At 38.3% G+C, this 19,607-nt stretch overlaps 1 protein-coding gene across 4 annotated transcripts; it reads left to right on the top strand.

Annotated features, from left to right (window-relative positions):
* The first annotated feature begins 660 nt into the window (after positions 1-660).
* rxrgb (retinoid X receptor, gamma b) lies at positions 661-18,507 on the top strand. 4 transcript variants are annotated; one of them, XM_020933224.2, is made up of 10 exons: positions 661-789; positions 11,746-11,957; positions 15,499-15,643; positions 15,968-16,147; positions 16,575-16,735; positions 16,853-16,982; positions 17,381-17,513; positions 17,612-17,703; positions 17,823-17,928; positions 18,006-18,507. In XM_020933224.2, the coding sequence occupies exons 1-10, from the start codon at positions 759-761 to the stop codon at positions 18,151-18,153; spliced, it is 1,338 nt and encodes a 445-aa protein (XP_020788883.1). In that variant the 5' UTR covers positions 661-758; the 3' UTR covers positions 18,154-18,507. The 4 variants fall into 4 exon arrangements, with proteins under 4 accessions (XP_020788883.1, XP_020788882.1, XP_055020913.1 ...); XM_020933223.2 differs by having other exon boundaries at positions 15,968-16,156; XM_055164938.1 differs by lacking the exon at positions 661-789 and adding an exon at positions 946-1,069 and having other exon boundaries at positions 15,968-16,156.
* The last annotated feature ends 1,100 nt before the right edge of the window (positions 18,508-19,607 follow it).

Genomic DNA, 19,607 nt, shown 5'->3' with positions numbered 1-19,607 from the left:
TGAGGGGGGACTCCGGGGGGTACCCAGACCAGGCCCACAGCCAGTACGAGATAAACACTGACAGGGCGACATTTAAAGAAACAGTTCAGGATCAAAACAAAACAAAATGGACTGCGCTTGGGTTTACGCACTATATGCATTTACGCACATAACTGGCTTATTTAAAACGTAAAAATAGCCGGCACGTAGTAACAGAAAAGAAAGAAAAACACCCTCCTGCACAGCCTTGTCCCGAAAACAGAGTGAAAGTAGTCTGTTGGTTATTTTCTGGTGACTTTTTAAACAGCCTACATTTGAAATGTTTTATTTTGATCCTATTTGATTGCATGACAGACAGATTCTGTATTTTAGGTTACAGATATGCTAGGTTATTGTTTAATTTAGGCGACACTTAAAACACTTGCAATTCAGCTCTAATCATCGTTTCTAACCAACGATTAGAGCTTATTTTTATGTTATAAATTGTCTACTTCACGCAACGTTGAGGTCAAGAACTGCCATTTCTAATAAAGCGACATTACTGCCTTCTACAACAGAAGCAACAGTGTACACAATATCTTTCGCCACAATCGTGTTGGAGCTTGATATCGACCACTGTTGTCATTGGGAGAAACCCTGCTCGACACCCCCCCCCCCCCCCCCCCTCGCTGGGCCCCTGTGTAGAGCCGCCTTGCAGAGTTCAGTCGGGCTGGGAGAGGAATGCGCTGGGATGCGGAGCTGCAGCGACTGTAGGAAATCGACACAACAACTCATACAATATGGACAGCAATGATCCATATTTGCATCTCAGTAAGTACAAGACATGTTCATAGAGGTTTTACGGCTCCGTTTTGACCCATCGCGTTTGTTGTGCGAAGTGGAGAGAGCTTTTTTCAGCATATCGTTTCTGTTCTGTGCGCTAATGCAATCGCGGACTTTAACCACAATCGTGTGTTCGCCGAGTGTTTATGCAGCTTCGGATACTCTTTCTGGGGTCTGTAGCCTCGTGTTGAAGTTGCGCCAGTTGAAGTACAAACCAGAGCCAAACAACACAAAAGTCAGGTGATCTTGGTGGTGCCGGTCAGGCAAGGTCAGAGGTTGGCACTTTAATTGCGCTTATGTAATTTATGAGGCTTGTCGCGCGACTCTGCCTAAGCTGTTTGAGACAGAATCACAATTTATTGGCCTACAATCGTCTGATCTTGAGAGGATTTCAAGCGAGAGCAGAGCGGAATGGCGGATTTTTCTTAAAGATAAACAAGTTTACTCAGAGCGGTGACAGGCAGCAGCAGTGAGATCGAAGACGCGCCCTGGCTGCGCTATACAGTAAAAGCTGTTCAGTGACAGTCCGCGTGTTGTGATTTTGGACTTTGTTGCCTGATAAATTTGGTGTGTGACAGTCTGAAAGGAAATCATGAGCGACAGGCAGAGTCTAGAAACAACCTATGAGAGACATGTGCCAACTAGGTACATTAAGGCTATTGTGCTTGGATCACTTTGGTCATTTATTTACTAGTGTGTTTCTCCTGATCACACTGTAGGCCGTCGTTTATCATGTGATGTTCTCTCTTTCACCGTCAGTGAAAACCATACATTGTCAAATCACTGCTGTAAAATATGGTTTCTAAACCTCAGTCTCAAGTGAGTGGAAATGAAAGGTAATGATGTGGCAAGGCAAGCAAACAAAGCAAATGAGGCTTGGAGGACGAAATTTAGTGACCCATTTGTATTATCACGGATATGAGTGGCACCATTTAGAGGGAGCTGAAGATTGTTTCCATAATGAAGGGAGCTCCCAGGAGAATGTTACAGACATTTGGGAGAGAGTGTGGACACTGTACAGAGGCAAGACTAGTTCTTCCTGTGAATGTTTGATGAATGAAACCATATGCAATGATACTGAGTGATTTACTTATGATAATATAATAAGCAGATAGCCTACTGTTAAGGTTGTTGCTCATTCATTAAATACAATCTTCCTGTTATGTCCCAACTTCTGTAGACAAGTTTAGCAAATCAAAGTTTGTCTTAAGGCGCTACATATTCCAGACCACAGATGTTATCTGATTCTTATTCAAAATATTTAGAATCAGAAGAAGGTCTAGTTTCCAAGATATAGTAAAATATTCTTCTTGTTCAAAAAATATTATTTATTCATTGTTTTGAAAGAGGGAAAAACATGCATTAAACATGTACAGACAGAGGACCACTCACACAAGACATTATTTAGACAACATGATGGCTTTGAAATTAATTGGCACTGGTTGTAAACGCTAAAGCAGTGTCAACAGGCTGGTGATTAGGAACACATTGTTTCATGATCCACTCAGAAGGAGGTCTTTCCCAGGCTTGTATGTTGTGTTTGAGCAGGCCTGGTGCAGGATGGCTTCAGGCTGCTTAAGGTAGAATCAGCAATTTCTCTCTCGACACTTCAGCATTTTTTATTTTCCATCAGTGGAAGTGATTCTAGACACGCTGACAGCCAAATGAAGGAAGTTGCAACAGAAAGGGCACAGGCAAATAATCGTAGAAGTGGGGAGGAGGGGGGCCAGGGAAGGGGTCATGCTAGTTGACGTGAACTCATGGCTTCGCAGGGGTCATTGAGTCACCTTTTACTCACACAGAGGCAAAGATGGATGAACTACACACCCATGTTAGTCACCCGGACCTCACATTGGCGGATTTGCCTTCTTCCTATAGCGACAATATCATGTGACTTGAAGAATGTGGGTGGAACTGTTTGACTGTGGAATCCCAACAGCATTAGACCTGCTCTCCTGCTGCCGATTGTCACGAACGAGAGCATTTCCCCACCCACTACCTAACACACACACACAGAGGGACAAAACCACACAGGTAGAGAAGGAGGTGGGACTTAGTGCAAGTAATGTTGACATTAGGATTCTATAGTCAGCCTGGGACATTAGCACACAATGCACAGAAGAAGTCTCACTTTTAAAGGAGTGTCACAGGGCAAAGATCTCAGCTGTTTTATACCAAATCAGATCAAGAAGTGTGTGGCTTCAGATGTTATAACCAAAATCAAGTCATTCAATCAATTATAAATGAATTGGCTTTAACAACAATCTAGCCTTAATAGTAAAACCAGCACAAAAAAGTACAGTGTGAAAATAATAAACCAAATTTAATTTTGGATCCAGGAATTAGCTTGCAACACAGGTCCACTACACCAAGCTTTGTCTCAACTAAAGAAAAAACTAAAATAGGAAATCAATTAGCTATAAACTAAACCTTAGAAATCCTTTGTTATGCTTGTCTTTTTGGAATGTATAGTGTAACTGAGAGAATAGACAAGGTTGTAAGGCAGTGGTTCTGTGGGATAATTGTTAGTAATTAGTCATTAGTGAAGAAGGTCAAAGCCTTGATTTAATTACAGCTTTAATCAAGCGCAAGAACCTTGAGGGGCCCTCGGGTAGCGTCAGTGTTTTGGTGAAGATGTATACAGACAGTAATTAGTCATAACACAATTACTACATATGTGCAACATGTGGGGGAACTGTATAGGCCCCTCAAGTGCCGTCATATACATCACAAGTTCCATTGAATGCGATATTTCAAATAACTGAAATTAATGAATGCACATGTTCACCCTCATACAAACAGGACTCCAGTAGCATCAACAGTAACACTGGGGGACGACACAACTTAATCTCTTGCTTACTCTGATTTTCACAGGATTTGTTGTTTTCAAAATGTCTTTGAAAAAATTTTGATGAAATGTATTACATGTGCACATGTAAATTACTACATGCCCCTGAGCACCTCTTAGTCCCTTTTGTAGCTATTGCAAGTTTTCTGATCTGCAAGTAGAGGGTAACCAATGTGGTCTGACCAGTTTACTGGAGAAATTGGACAGAAATGGGACTGAGAGTGCACTTGGAGTACTCTGCATGTAAATGTATTGACTGTAAAGAGTGTTTGCTGTCTGTCACTCAGAAAGGGAGTGAAGGAGAGATTTTTTTCCCACGGAACTATTTTATTCATATTGTAAGCAAGCAAATGCTGTAGTATCAGATTTATATTTCAGAGAATTGCTATGTATAAAAACAGTGGCACATGGAAGCCTCCAGCTATAGCCTATATGTTGTTTCATATAATGAAATAGAGTTTTTGAGGAATGAGAAATGCTGAAGGAAAGTGTCCACTCTACCACTGTCACTAGGCAACACATAAAAAGACAGATGAGGCCATCCCTTTTGAGATATGAAATGGTAATCGTGAGTGACAACAAGTACATTGGAGAGATTACAAAACCATATACTGTATATATTTAAAATTTTGAGGTGATATATTGTTTGCGATTTAAATTATTTTATAATTTAAGTATAAATTGTAACTCATTACAGCAAAATTTAAATGATCAATCTATGGAAAAAAAACAAAACATCATGTTATGTGTTGAGTTTTATTATAATTTCAGTAGTCAAATATAAACTGTGTTTAAGACGTTCCTCCAAAATGTCTTGCTCAATGTATTTATGTGTGCTAACTGTTAACTATTTTGTTTATTAATTTGAAGAAGATGTGTAATTTGGTTAGTCGGACATCACTAGTCATGTTTCAAGTCAAGACATACACTTGAAAAAGAACTGCATCATTATCTGTCCCTAGTTGGACTCTGCCAGTGCCTTTCTTGTACTGTGCAGTGAGCTGTGGGCCAGTTTACTGTCACTCTGGGGCTCCTGTTACTAGTGGCTGTCCTTCAAGTGCAGCATGGACATTTGAGCTGGCCACATGCAGGTGCACAGGCCAAGAAGTCTTGTTGAGTCATGTCAGGAAAATAGATATAGTGCACATGCTCTGCAGGCAACTCAAGTTTAAGTGCTGTCTCTTTCAAAGGGTAAAACATCATCTGATCAGGGTAAATTAAAAGGGACAGATGCATAACTTTGTCAATGCCAAATTTGTTTTATTGGATGAAGTTGAAGGGTGTATTAGTTACACAAAAATGCAACCTAAATCAGCCAATGTGCAGAAATAGCTAGTGTTTTTGGTGCACCATTCACTGTTATATTTATGTACTCGTATTCCCAAACATGCAAATAAGAGTACAGGGAACCTAAATAAACTTCAGGTTTATTTAGGTTCCCTGTAGCTTTGGCATGCATTGTTTGAGTGCCTTTAATGTGTTAAAGCGTGGACTGTTATGCGTTTTCTTGACCGCCACAGAAGACAATTCCTTACTTCCTGGAATGCTGTTTTACTCTTAAGAACACAAACTGTGCACACAGGTTACAGTGATCACAAAGCTACATTAGGAGGATATAGATTTGTATGCACATACGTTGCCCTTTAGTTGTTGACAGTTAAGTAAAAAGTGTCTTGTAATTTTTTTTCCAAATAAACAAGATTATTACAGATCTACAGAGTTGCTTCATGTAAGCACTATATTCTGTACTAGATTAAGAAGTAGGAGAACATTTGGTGCCATTCATTGTGACTTAACCTTGTGCTTGTGATTTAAATGTCAGCCTGTGCTCCTCAGTGTAACAGGTGTGTGGGGCAGATAGTTTTGCTTGCTCACTCAGAGGAGGCACTCAGCGAGGGGGCGGTGAAGAGCTGATTTGTGCCAGTCGTAGTCAAACAGCTCTTGTGGGATTGATCTGTGCGAGGGATAATCTGTGTAATCCTATAACCAGGCCTGACCCCGCCCCCTGCTCTATGTTGCCCCGCCCCTTCTATAGGCTCTGTGATCCTGGTGCATCTTGTCTGGTGTTGAGGACAGAAGTGGAGACTGCGTGTTTTTAGTTTGACTGTTTGGTAATAGCAGGGTGAACTCTGGGCTGGTCTAACAGGCATTACGCCAGGGCCACTTAGGACAGAGGCATGTGGCACCCGGCGGCATCACCTGCGACAGGAGACAGCCCTGGCAGGGACAGGGGCTACGGCCACTGTGAGTACCCATATCTGTCAGTGTTAGTCTTTAGAAAAAGTACAACACATATAATTTGTGCTTACATTGTATGGTGAAGTCGACAGCTTCTCATGTTGCAGTAATATGTATTTCACTCGAGAGGCATGTGCACTAAAAGCTAGTGCAGATGCATTATCATAATACCTCTAATCCCTTTGCAAGTTTTTACTATAGGCCTGTGGAGTGTGCATTCTGCAGATGGGCTTTGTTAAAACATTTATAATGCTCTATGTAATTCACCCATTTTAAAGTAATTTAGCACTATACTGACAAACTGCAATAGCCATCAGCCATATAACTTGACAGTAACACATTCACATTCATTTAGTGTGATATACAAGATGCTATTGCTGCTCAGTCTCATAACATTAATTATCTGAATTTATTTTAGGTTCTTCTACTGTATGTGGTTGCAACAGTATCTTTCAATATCTTAATTCAGGATGTGTGTGAAACCAGAAGTGGCAACTTTTTAAACCTCAAACTTGCACAAACAGGACTAGCTGTTGTAACAAGCGAAGTAGTGGCAATTTAATTATACTATTATTACTACTATTGTGTTGGAAATGTAGTTAGAAGAGCTCATTACAACAAGATCTCTCTGTAAGTTTTGTAACCTAGAAAGAGATGGCCTGTTTCGTGGAAGCACCATTTACCTCATTATCAAAGTCACAAGGGCAGCGGTGGGTTTGCACAGGGGCCTTGAGTCTACCTGTTTGTTTGTTTTCAGGATTGTTTGGTCAGCCTGTTCTGTCTATGCACCCAGACTTATGTTAGCTTTTAGGTTTAAGTTCCAATTTTTTATCACTTACTAAACAGTTTTTATCTCAGCACAGTCTCGGGCCAGGCCTGCTCATCGATCCACTGTTAAAGCCAATCGTCTGGTTGTTGTTTGTGAAGCATAGCCCATATATACTCTATGGAGATATTTATTTTCCGTTACAAACTGGATAGTTGCTTCAAACAAAGAATGTATAAAGAGTGACAGAGATAGAATGGATTCTTCTTTTTTGGGGGGAAATATAGTATAGTTATTATGTGTAAACTGAATGTGGAGTTCTTTTCAGGCCAAAATACAGGGTCAGAGCAATGGTTCAAGCTCTTGTGCAAGGGTAAACTAGAACAATGAGCTTGATGGCAATATAAGAAAACACAATATACTGAAATGTTTCAGAAAGCAACATCTCATAGAAAGGGAAATTCATCCATAAATAAGCCATGATTATTCTAGAACTGAACCAAGTCATTTGGACCAAACAGGAAAACTCTTTATATCACTGCTTTGCTGTGTCCAGTTTAGAATAATTCTAGACAGCATTGTGCAAAACTCACAGTTACTTTAACCCAATCACAACTCCTGCCAATAGGCACAATGTTTATGTCAACATTGCATTAAATACTTAATGTACGTGATCAGTATTTCCATAATCACTTTTCATCTAAAAACATTTATTATCCATTGTTTGTAGTGGTGCAGAGATTTGCCTTGGGCTTAGAATGATAATAGACGTGATGGGGAGATAACCTGTTTTAGAGCCTGCCACACATCCATTCATTTGCTCATTCATTTGTGCACCACCATGCCAGCCTGTGCTGCCCCCCTCCCCGGCCTCCCACCTTCTTGACAGCTGGCCTGCCGAGCTGCAGATACTTACCCAGAGCTAAGAGGATTTACTGACACAATTGATCAGACATCAACCTCATTTGCCTCAGAAATGAATGTTCAGAGTGAGTTGATTTGTTTCTCTTTGTGTTTTCTCATTTATTCAGCTTTTAATTGAGTGTTTTGGCCTGTGTTGACCAGGACTGTTAATAACATGCCCAGTGTATCTAATGAGCTCTGCAGGATATCTGTCTGTCACTAGCATAGCCCCAAAACAAACTAAGCAGCCATGTGGGTAGAGAAGCCAAATTTTGCACTTGCCTATGTGTATTGTATTTACTCAATTCTTACAAACCACCATGAATCCCACCTCACTGTCTACCACACAGGCACTGGTCTCTAGACAGGCGATATTTTTAGTTACTGGGCCTTGAGCTTATTATCCCACCATGGAGGGCTCCTTCAGTCATTGCCCAGTAATTAAGAGTCAGGGATTTACTGGATTTTAAGGTCTGTGATGTTTCTTTAAACCTGTTAATCAGCGCATCATGGGGCGGGGCGCTTGGCATTTGTCCCATATTTTATTTTACCTTGCATTTCTCACTTCGAGTAGTTATTCTGGGCAACAACAAATGTACAAATTCATTAAGGACATTTATTTTAGGGTTGAAAAGTTTTGTTAAAAAAAAAAAAAAAAGTTGCAATAAGATTTATGATATATAAAAAGTATGATTCTGTCCAGAGTGCACTTTGGAAACCATGGCCATTAACATTTGAGAGAAGTCTGAAAAATAAAGTAATACAATATTTTTCAGAACATAATTTGTAGAGGTCTAACTATTACAGATATAAGACAAGATATTTTGTTATATTATAATACTTTCTTCAACTTGATTGTTAAGCTGCATTATATGTTGAAGATGCATGTTTGAAATAAACAAGTATCTGTCCATCCATCCATCCAGTAAAGTAAATATTATTTATTTACTTGTTTTATTGTTTATTTCAAACATGCATCACATAATATTTTCTTCTTTGCAGAGGACATTCAGTAATCTAAGTAACTGCAGTCTTTGTGTTTTCATAATTGCGCCAACTCAAATTGTGATTTCTGATCATTTTGATCACAAAATATACATTTTCTTTTACCTTATGTTGATGTCATTGTGTTGGCAGTTAGTGATTTAGTTATACTTTGCAGTATTTCCTGGGACTGATATGGCAGCAGATAGAAAATCTTTTGAACTTGGATCAGTTTGGCAATAGATGTGACCTTTGATTTGTAACGCCGGCAGTCAAAGGTCACTGTCTTTGTTTGTTCTTAAATAGTGGGTTGCGTTTATTACACTAAAATCATTTTAGGCATCTAGGTAAACCTGTTTCCATTTCAAGTAATGTTTTGCAAAAGAGTGATCTGTTTCAGTCTGTTGTTATTTCAGTGTAGTGTTTAATAGGCATGGGAGTAGGACACAGCACAGCCAGTTGAGGTGGGTCATACAAGGATAGTCTCCTCTGCATTACTCTTTGACGATTGATGGTTTGGCAGACATCCATGCACATAAACGCAACATTTCACAAAACATTTCTGCTATATCCTATGAGCTGACCACTTACATCCTGTAGCCAGAACTAAGGAGGATGTCTTTTTGTTTGATTTATTGTGCTCAGTAATAGCTTTGACTCAGAACATACATGCTCAAAGAAGTACTATTTGTACTTATTAGTCTTAAATGTGTAGTCTCTCACATCTTAAAATGTATAAATAAATAGTATAATGTATAAAACAAATACTATTTTTTCTAAAACTGTTTTTACTCAAACTGATATCAGATTAAAATGTGGAAAAACCCATTCAAGTTGTATCTATTGCTGAACCATGTGCTTAATCAAAGACTGCTGTGGACCTTACTTCAAAATGTTTTACTATCAATGGGCTGGAATAAAACTACATCAGTGCCACCACTGTTTCCCAGACCACAGCATAAGGGACACTTGCTAGCTTTGTTTAAAAAAAAAGTAGCTACGGACTTAGAGAAAGAGAGTGACAAGGACTTTACATTCTGTGTAGTGCTCAATATGACATAAGCAAACGATTAGGAAAAACAGCTGTGCAGAAGCATTGTTTTTGCCTCTTTAAATGCATTAATATAAGAATGTGCTTAGAAATCTGTTTCAGCTCTGTGGGGGAGAAGGAGGCCCCAATTCTTACATTTTTGCTGCTGCAGATCAGACGCAGAGTGAGAAAGGGGCGGGGCTAATGTCTTGGCTCTAAACAGGAAGTTGCACAACATCTGTGCTGTGGCATACTGAGAGGGAATGAGTGGCCAGCTGTGGGCTGCACTGTGTCTTCTTCCACTTGTGTTACAGACAATGTCACATTCCATTATATTTCACAATTCAGTGAAAGTACAGAGCAATAATTCAAATCCCTATTGCGTGTCAACCTGCTTTAATATATTAAAGAATGTATTCTTTTACTTATGTTTGGACTTGTGAACCATGACACTTAGAGAATAAGCAGAATATGTGTAAACGGGGTGACAATGAATGATTATTTTACTAATAATATAGCAATTAGTATTTTGGATTGCAAAAGGCAATTTAATTTGATAAAGTTAGCATTCTAGTATAGTATATTTATTGACAAAATAAATATTTAATCTTTTTTCTCAGCACATGGCATGTTTTGGAGTCTGTGTATGCATAGAGCAGATAACAATTATTTGATTACTGAGACAGCTGATAATTATACCTATAATAACCATATATATGTATAAAAATAGTCGGTTAACTTCAGCCCTCTGTGTAAGTTTGAATACAGTGGGTCATTGGTGGGTTAAATATTTTACAAACAATTTGCAAAAACAATTACATATGAAAAGCTTCAGGTTTTGTTTTGAGTTAACTTAATATATAGCCAAGAGCAAGTCTTGGTAACTGATCAGTAAAATATTGGTTATTGCTGTTTCTATTTTTAGAAAAATTCAACTCATCGTTTCTGATTGTGCCACATCAGCAGGGTTCTTCAGAGCAGTGTGAGAGGAAGGATGCTGCATTATCTGCATCACTCACTGGAGATGGTTTGAAAGTGATACAGAGGCAAACTTGTATGTATTCAGAACACCTTTCACACAGATGATTAATGGAAGACTGACTATGCCTTGCTGTCTGGTGTTGGCGCTCTATAGCCTCTGTTCAACTTTGTGACTGAAAAGCACTAAGGCTGAGAGATGCCCCTTGCCATAGTCCACATGTTCACACTCACATACAGGAGTCAGACATAAAAGTGACTTATCATAACTATGCATGCATGTTAAGATGCATTTGGGTAATGATAAACCTTGTTGTGTTCGTTTTAATGCAATCAATTTCTCTGTCTCTCTTGACGTAATGTTTGAACTTTAATTTTGATCAGTAGTGCCTATATGTATCAATCAATCAATCAAAAAGAGAAGTGGAAGCAGAATGTATTGCTATTACTTAAATAATCTGAAAAAATAAGCAAAATTATGTTGATCATCAATGTGCATGTAAGGTGTAATGTGCATGTTTTGTTTATGATAAAGCAAGCGTGGAAACTTAGAAACTAGTCTAGAACTACAACTTTCTTGCATTCATTGGCTAATTATTTGTACTGTACTTAAATTGGTTTATGTTATTCCCTACCTGTGAGAATACTGTGTATACTGCTGACATTTGTCTTAATGATGAATGAAAATGCTCAAGGCTTCGGCACATCCATGATATTACTCAGCATGCCCTTTCATCACTTGAATGACAGCTTTTCTAAGTAGGTCGTCTATGTAAATGCCAACCTGTCAGTTTACATCAATAGATGCAAAACACAGTCAGCAGTCTGTGACAGTAGTCTATGGATATTTACACAACACTCACTGTGGAAAGTCATAATGTATTGTTGGCCCATCCCATGTTTTCAGATACATCCGCCTTTGTAGATATACATTTACACTGTCGCATTCAACCCATATATTGAATGTCTTCACTCAGTTAAACTCTCTAAACAAGCAGATGTAATAGACTAAAGTAGCTGTTATGGTAGCAGCAGCATTAAATAAATTGTAGCAGCCAGGTATCAAAAGTTATATGAGTAATGGTAGCAGTGATGTGAATAATGTGTTGAATTCAGATTTTAAAGGTGACAGCTTTATATATCCAAACAAGCATATATAACATTTATCTATAACAGTTCTTGTTGTTCTTCTTTCAGACTCTTCAGGGCCTATGAGTGCCCACCCTCATGGCCCTCCAATGGGTGGCATGGTGGGCCACCCATCAGTCATCAGTACCTCCAGGCCCCTTCCATCCCCAATGTCCACACTAGGGTCCCCCATGAACGGCCTGGCTTCTCCATACCCTGTCATCACGTCATCTCTGGGCTCTCCCTCCAACATGAACTTCGGACAACTCAGTAGCCCACAGGTGAGAAAAGCACAGAAAGAAATTACTCCCACACACTAGAAATTACACAAAGCAATGACAATGGCTGTGGAGTGGGTACCAGCTGTCAATGGTGTATCTTTTGCCTCAACAAACTAATTTATGTAATTTCTATTAGTACAGGAAAATCATTGGCTATGTTGACTGTGTTCACATGTTGAATACTTTGTGGTTAAGTGAGTAGTTCTTAAACTAGCTACTAGTTATATTAGTAGTGGTAATATAATATTAATAACAAAAATCTACCAGCAGTAATGGTAATAATGCAAACTCTGTTTTTAAAAAATAGCAATTGTATGGGTTAAATGAAGGAATCATATTCTTTTTTTTCATATATATTTTATTTAATTTTTGATTTATTTATTTATTTTTATATTGTGGTCTTACGGCCCCACAAAAATGCCACAAAATATACAAGTGTACAAATGCCACATTTAAACCCCCTCCTCCCCATTCCCAAACCTCAATTCAACCTCCCCACACCCACTCCCACCCTTAACAGACGCTGAAAAGAAAAAGGAAAAAAAAAAAATAATAATAAATAATAATGATAATAATGATAATAATATTGACCAGAAAATAATAATAAAAATAAAATAACATAATTACATTAATATATACAAATGACATAAATTTACATACATACACATAAACGCACACACTCAAACACTCACCCATAACAAATACATTCAAAAATATATAAATAAATTAAGAAAAAAAAAAAAAAATTGACTTATGAACGAAATGGCAAACAAGATATGTTCTGGAAAATATGGAAGGAATCATATTCAGTGATTTTTACAGTCTTTTGATCCGAGATATAAAATATAAATAAAATGAAAGCCTAACTCTATCTTGATCATGTGGTTGAGTTTTGGAATCTTTAACTGTGGGCACGAGATGAAGGTTAGACATATCCGATGTGTAACATGCGATGGCGTTCCCCTTCGTCTCCTATCCTTCTGATGACCTTTAAACTTCTCACTTAAAGGTCATCCCTGAGCAGTGCTAAAGCTCACATGCACGACCATTATCCCCTTAATGGGGCCCTGAACATAAGTGCAGTTATAATTGATTTTCTTTGGTTTGTTTATTAGATTATGCTGTTCTTACAAATCATTGTGTTTTATGCATTCTTACTTTATGGTGTTAAAATCTAAGAGTGTTATCTTGTGACACAGAATACATATTTAGTTAACATCTAAATATTTTTGCCTTGCCTGTTTGCCTTTTCATAAACTTATTCTTTATAAGCACTTCAATTACACTTCATAGTAGTTGTTATTTTAGTTTGCTATTAAATGTAATTAAAGATGATAAAGCTCATTTAAATTTTTTGCACTTCAGAAACTAATTTACAATACATTTTAAAAGTTCCTAATGTGAAATTAACATTGTGCGGTCACTGCTCTATTAAATAGAAGAAATAGATGAAATTAGAAACATGTCACAAACACAGCACATATTAAACTGCCAACATGTAGCCTTCCATGGCATGAATACAAATTTCATATGCATATTATGTAGCCTGTGTGAGATGCCATAGGCACTGTGTATGCTTAAGATTAGGCACAAGTATATAATGGTTAATGTTAGGAAAAGGGTTTGTGCTTGTCTTTTGTGTAAAACCTTTGTTGAAAACAGTGGCCAGGAGCAGTGGACTTTGACGATCTTTTGCTGTGGCTGGAGATGGCTTTTTAAGTGTGGTTTAAAATCCTGTTTACCCCAGAGGGGTTGGTGCAGTGATGATCCTATAGACAAACTGACACCCACAAGAGTGTCAAAGGCTGGATTCAGACCAGTGCCACTGGGCTCCACTGCAGATGATAACATACATTGCGCCCATGAGATTATAGATTGTGCCCTCAGGGTCAATGAGAGCTCCTCCATGGGGCAAGTGTTTCTGTACTCTTTTATCCATTTCAGTGCTTACCTAACAAGAATATCTGTGTTTATGAATACTTGAGCACTGACAGAAGTAATCCAAGTAGTAGTGCTGGCATTATAAAGTCAGTTGTGGTAACTGTAGTGGAAATTGTTGTAATGGTCCATTGTGGCAGTATCTTTTAAAGATTAGCATGAGTAATTTCACATGACTGCAGATTTTGAGTTGCCCGTATAACAAGACTACTTTTCCACCTTTATAACAGACATGCATGTTACACGAACCCTTTAGCATTCCCATATACACTACATACAAGACATGATGTAAAGAATGTATGATGCATCAATAATCCATAGATGGCGCTTGTAGCTCATTACTGCGTGATGTAATGTAATGTATGTGTTTTCAATCAGCAGCCTTCATCCACTGTAATAACGAATCACAGTGAAACAAAGTGCACTGTGGAGTATGAGGCTTCTCCATTGACTCAACAACAGAGTAAACATGGGCCGAATGCTCATTTGAGTGTGACTGCTTTGCCCCTGAAGTGAAGCATGAAGCCTTTAGAGGGATGGGGAGCACTGTCTTATAAAACTGTCTGGTGGTGTTAGGCCATAGTAAAGGCCCTTGGTTCGGCTCGATATTCAAAAGAGAGTGCACATCATAAATAAGTGATAGAAAATGCCTGAGGTGACTGGAAGGAGGATGCCATATATGTCGCTGTGCATCAAATATATAGGACGTGGGACCATATGTAGGTCATGCCTGTTGTTTTGCAGCTGGAGTGCAGATGTTTGCACATAAACAGCCTAACAAATGAATAACATGTGCATGCATTGAAGTAAGCTTTTATCTGAGGTCAAAAGATGTCAGAATGATGCCAAAAGCAGGCCTTAAGGATAAATATCAGAGAAAAACACACTTGTTGCTTAGTTTTGACATATTTCATCTTTCAGACACAATGGTTTGTTAATTAAAATAAATAGTGGGGTGCCCCAGTTGTTTTGACCTCAGTGGGTCATTCACACCTCAGTGACTCATTGGAGCCTCTTGAAGGTCTTTTTGTTTGTCTTGACTTGAGATGTGTGTTAATGTGTTGGCAGCTAAGCTAAAGGGAATCATATCACTTCTGTACTTTAGTGTATATTGCCTATAGTTTTTATTTTATTGTATTTATTTATTTGTTGCTGATTAGGAGGAAACTTAAGAATAATTGATTTTGTTTATATTCAGCATGTATTCTGTATGTTAAGCAGTGCTGTCACCCCCGTTGGTAAGTTCATCTATAAAGCCTGTTCAACAGCGCCATCTGCTGCAGTTGAAACTAAAGTGAGTTCCCTCGTGACTGCCCTCTTATGCCTCTTCCTGACAACAAACATGAAAACCTGTGTGACAAGTTTCAGCTATTAGCCTCAGCCCAGCCCATTCGCAAGGCATATGAAGCTCTGAGAAAAAAATGTGTGGGAGGGGACACAAACAGAGATACTGACGGAGCGGAAGACAACAACATGACAAAATTAAGGAAGTGAGAGTGTCATGAGACCTCGGACTAGGTCTCCTTCCTTGGCTTTTGTTTCCTCTTCAGTTCACTTAAGTTCAGTGCTTTGGTCATCATTTCTTCCTTCCTGTCATCCTCAGATGAACTCCATGAACAGTGTTAGCAGCTCAGAGGACATCAAGCCTCCACCAGGGCTTCAAAACCTTGGTAACATCAACTATCAGTGCACGAGTCCTGGAGGCATGTCCAAGCATATCTGCGCCATCTGTGGAGATCGCTCCTCAGGTAAAGTCTGGGCAATACCGCCTTAGGCTAATTAGAATGGTTATAACACAATTTGAGCTTTTATATTTTATTTTCTTTGATAACATTTGAAACATACAAAATTCCAATTCTACCTTTATATAAATGGGAATAGTGGCGAAATTTATTCTATAATATTGAAACACATATTATATGTTTGTAATACTTGTGATATAATGATAATGACAATTATATGATTATGTGAGTTATTTTAGGCTTTTTAAATGCATTTGTTTTTACCATAATACAAAGTTTATAAAATTCATGACAGCATCAAAGATGATGAAGTCTCTTGTTATGTTTTAGGGAAACACTACGGTGTATACAGCTGTGAGGGATGTAAGGGCTTCTTCAAAAGAACAGTTCGCAAAGACCTGACCTACACCTGTCGAGACAACAAGGAGTGCCTCATTGACAAACGCCAGCGAAACCGCTGCCAGTACTGTCGCTACCAGAAGTGCCTGGCGATGGGGATGAAGAGAGAAGGTGTGTGCAGTATGTATTGAGGTCTACTTTTTGGGGATTTTGCCTTGACAGAAAGAAATGTTTAATAAAAAATTACAAAAACATTATTTAAATAAAATATAGTTACATCCAGCAATTGGGCCCCTAAAGAACCAAGTTAGGTACAGAAGGGACCCTTTATATTTCAATACTTAACTCAAGAAATAGGAAATATTTGCCACACTTCTGTACTTGTAATAAAATTATTCAGATTTAAGTAATGCTACTATTGTGGTTTTGGAATACAGTTTGCATATGAATGTCAACATGCATTTTCTTTCTACACAATTTGGGTTGTTTTGGGGTATTTGATAGTATTTTTATTGTATTGTCTATAAGTAAGCAAGTAAAGTAAAGATAGCTATAATATCCAGCCAAACCTCCTAACAGTCTTTTGATTGATGTGCAGCTGTGCAGGAGGAGAGGCAGCGCGGGAAAGAGCGAGGGGACAATGAGGTGGAGTCTACGAGCTGTTTCAATGAGGAAATGCCTGTGGACAAGATCTTGGACGCAGAGCTGGCTGTGGAGCCCAAAACAGAGCCATACTCTGAAGGAGGCCCAGGCAACTCGGTAAAACTACACACTGCATCAGTATTTGAGTTTTGATGCTTACAGTCAAATGCACTGTGTTCTTTATAATTAGTGACAAGTGACTAAAATATGTTGTGTTTGTTTGTGTGTCTCCAGACCAATGACCCTGTCACAAATATTTGCCAAGCAGCAGATAAGCAGCTCTTCACTTTGGTCGAGTGGGCCAAGAGGATACCGCACTTCTCTGAACTCCCGCTGGATGATCAAGTCATCTTACTTCGAGCAGGTACAAAATTTATACAAGCGTACTAATTGATATTAGTTTTAGTATCAATTAATATCAAACTAAATGCTCACTTGAAAAATTATTGATACTGAAAAACAATCACATAAGTAGGACAGTTTTGGGCATTTCCTAGATAGGATTTATATATATTTTACCACATTGTATTTTACTAGATAAGATCACATGGCAATATTAAAGAAAGTACATTTGTTTGATGGAAAATACATTGCCTAAAAACAAATAACATTTTTTATTACTGTGATATTAAAGTTGGTGTCTAGCCTGTGCCTTAGTATTGAAATGTTAGTAATGTGAGAACACTAGCGGGTACACATCCCACACACATGGCTGGTCTAATAATGTGCATTGTATTAAGATTCTGTATTTTTTACCCTTAGGCTGGAACGAGCTCCTTATAGCATCTTTTTCGCATCGCTCGGTCACAGTGAAAGACGGCATACTTTTGGCCACAGGGCTCCATGTGCACAGAAGCAGTGCCCACAGTGCGGGGGTCGGTTCTATTTTTGACAGGTATGCATAGCCTACCAAATAAACTTCTGTATGTTTAGTTTTTGTTGCAATCAAAAACATATTCATTGATTAATACAGTCTGGGTATTTTGTTTACAGAGTTTTAACAGAGTTAGTTTCTAAAATGAAAGACATGCAGATGGATAAAACAGAGCTAGGATGTCTACGAGCGATTGTTCTCTTTAATCCAGGTATGTGATAATCCTTTTATTAAACTTTCCTTTTACTGAACTTTATTTCTTTAAGCACAGAATCTAACATTGCTGTTTGCAATTAATCATGTTTTAATCAAAACTTTTCATAACTACAGATGCAAAGGGTCTTTCAAATCCATCTGAAGTAGAAGCACTGAGGGAAAAAGTGTATGCTTCATTAGAGTCATATACAAAACAAAAATATCCAGACCAGCCAGGCAGGTGGGTCATTTGTGTTTCTATCCTACATGTGTTCTACATCATACACTTTATATTACAGTTATTGTGTGTCTTTTCAGATTTGCAAAACTCCTCTTGCGCCTCCCAGCTCTACGGTCTATTGGCCTTAAATGTCTGGAACATTTGTTTTTCTTTAAACTGATCGGCGACACACCTATTGACACGTTCCTGATGGAGATGCTTGAGGCGCCACACCAGATAACATGACACCAGCCTCCCCTGGCCCCTGTACATACCCCTTTACTGACAGTGAGAAGAAGATGCATAAAAGACTTGATCTAAACTGTAAAGCAGCATATTTTGTACCATGCAAGACAACTGTAATTAAACTTGAATAAAGTATTATGAGGATTGGGTAAGTCATAAGAGAGGATCAACTACACTGTCACAGTCTTTTTAACAGATTGAGTTGTAAATAGATAATGTCAGGTTTCAAAGCAATCCAATGCAATTTGAAAATAATATTTTACTGTATTAAATTGTATAAAATGGGAACCATCCTTCCATTTATAAACCATATCTGTGAATTCCTACAAAATAAAGTTATTTGAATTGTTAAAATATGTGTCCTGTGCCTTTGTTGCAAATTGTTGATATACCTTGAAACATAGGTGAAAGGAAATCTTAATACCAAGTGTTTGATGCTTTAATTAAATTAAGCAACTGAGTCGCAAATGACAACAATAATCGACATTTGAAACGTTTTATCCTGTAGGTGTTCTTCTGGCCACTAGGTGTCGCTGCACTATAACGGTGCCGCTGAGATAGTTTACTAATCCCTGAGGCGCATAAATTGCATTTTCTTTTTTTCTTTTTTTATGTAGGCCTAATTATATTTCCTATCATAAATGGGAACTACATTGAAACGAACGATTTGTAAACAACACAAATCTGCTACACAGACTGCTATAGCACAAATTAATAGGTTCAAATATAAAACGTTTCTGACTGGCTTAATGACATGCTGTTCAAAAACATTTCTTTAGTCACAGTCCTCTGTGAATAGTTTGAAAACACTCCTCACTTAGTTATACATTTTTAAGTCGTCCATACACTTTAGTTTAGTTTTATTATTTTTATTTTTTTTCGTCTCCAACTTTCTCACATGACGCTTGGAGAGAGAGACAACAGAGACACGCTGGCGCTTAGACAAAGGCCGAGCGCACCAGCGCAGTGTGAGGAAGTAGCCAGTGGCACCTGCACCTGCACGGACCTGCCTCTGTTCCTGCCACAACTCATCTGAGCTGCTCTCACAACAGAGAATCAGGCCGAGCTTCGGTCAGCGGTCAGAGCGGGACTTTGATGCGTTGCACAAACTTTCAGAGAAGAAGATGTTCTAAATAAAACCAGAGGAACTACCGCGAGTCTGCACGGGGACTTCTGGAGGTTCGTTTATTAGCTGATTTTAAAGGCTAATTTATGCAGTAGGCTAATTAAGGTTATTGACATTTTTACCAAAAATTTGGGGTATGATCCCTACTTGCGTGAATTCATGGAGCAGAATTCCTTTTAACTAGTATTATGTATCTATTAATTATTTAACAAAATATTTTTATTCGGATTTGGAGTTTTCGTTCAAAGTTGCATGCCCTGCACGTTTTGTGCACTTTGTCTGGCCCAGGGGAACAACATTTGTCGCATAATTTGTATTATTTTCTTTG

Source organism: Boleophthalmus pectinirostris, unplaced genomic scaffold (assembly GCF_026225935.1).
Source record: "Boleophthalmus pectinirostris isolate CB_2022bp ecotype Guang Dong unplaced genomic scaffold, ASM2622593v1 HiC_scaffold_7, whole genome shotgun sequence".
Taxonomy (NCBI): Eukaryota; Metazoa; Chordata; class Actinopteri; order Gobiiformes; family Gobiidae; genus Boleophthalmus; species Boleophthalmus pectinirostris.
Note: the sequence above shows the minus strand (reverse complement) of the source record. Positions and strands in the feature narration are given on the sequence as shown.

Bases quoted from the DNA above. Each gene is read 5' to 3' on its own strand.
- rxrgb (XM_020933223.2), top strand. From the start codon at position 759: ATGGACAGCAATGATCCATATTTGCATCTCA. The intron at 11,958-15,498 runs GTGAGAAAAGCA...TGTCATCCTCAG, and splicing joins GACAACTCAGTAGCCCACAG to ATGAACTCCATGAACAGTGT. The intron at 17,514-17,611 runs GTATGCATAGCC...TTTTGTTTACAG, and splicing joins GTCGGTTCTATTTTTGACAG to AGTTTTAACAGAGTTAGTTT.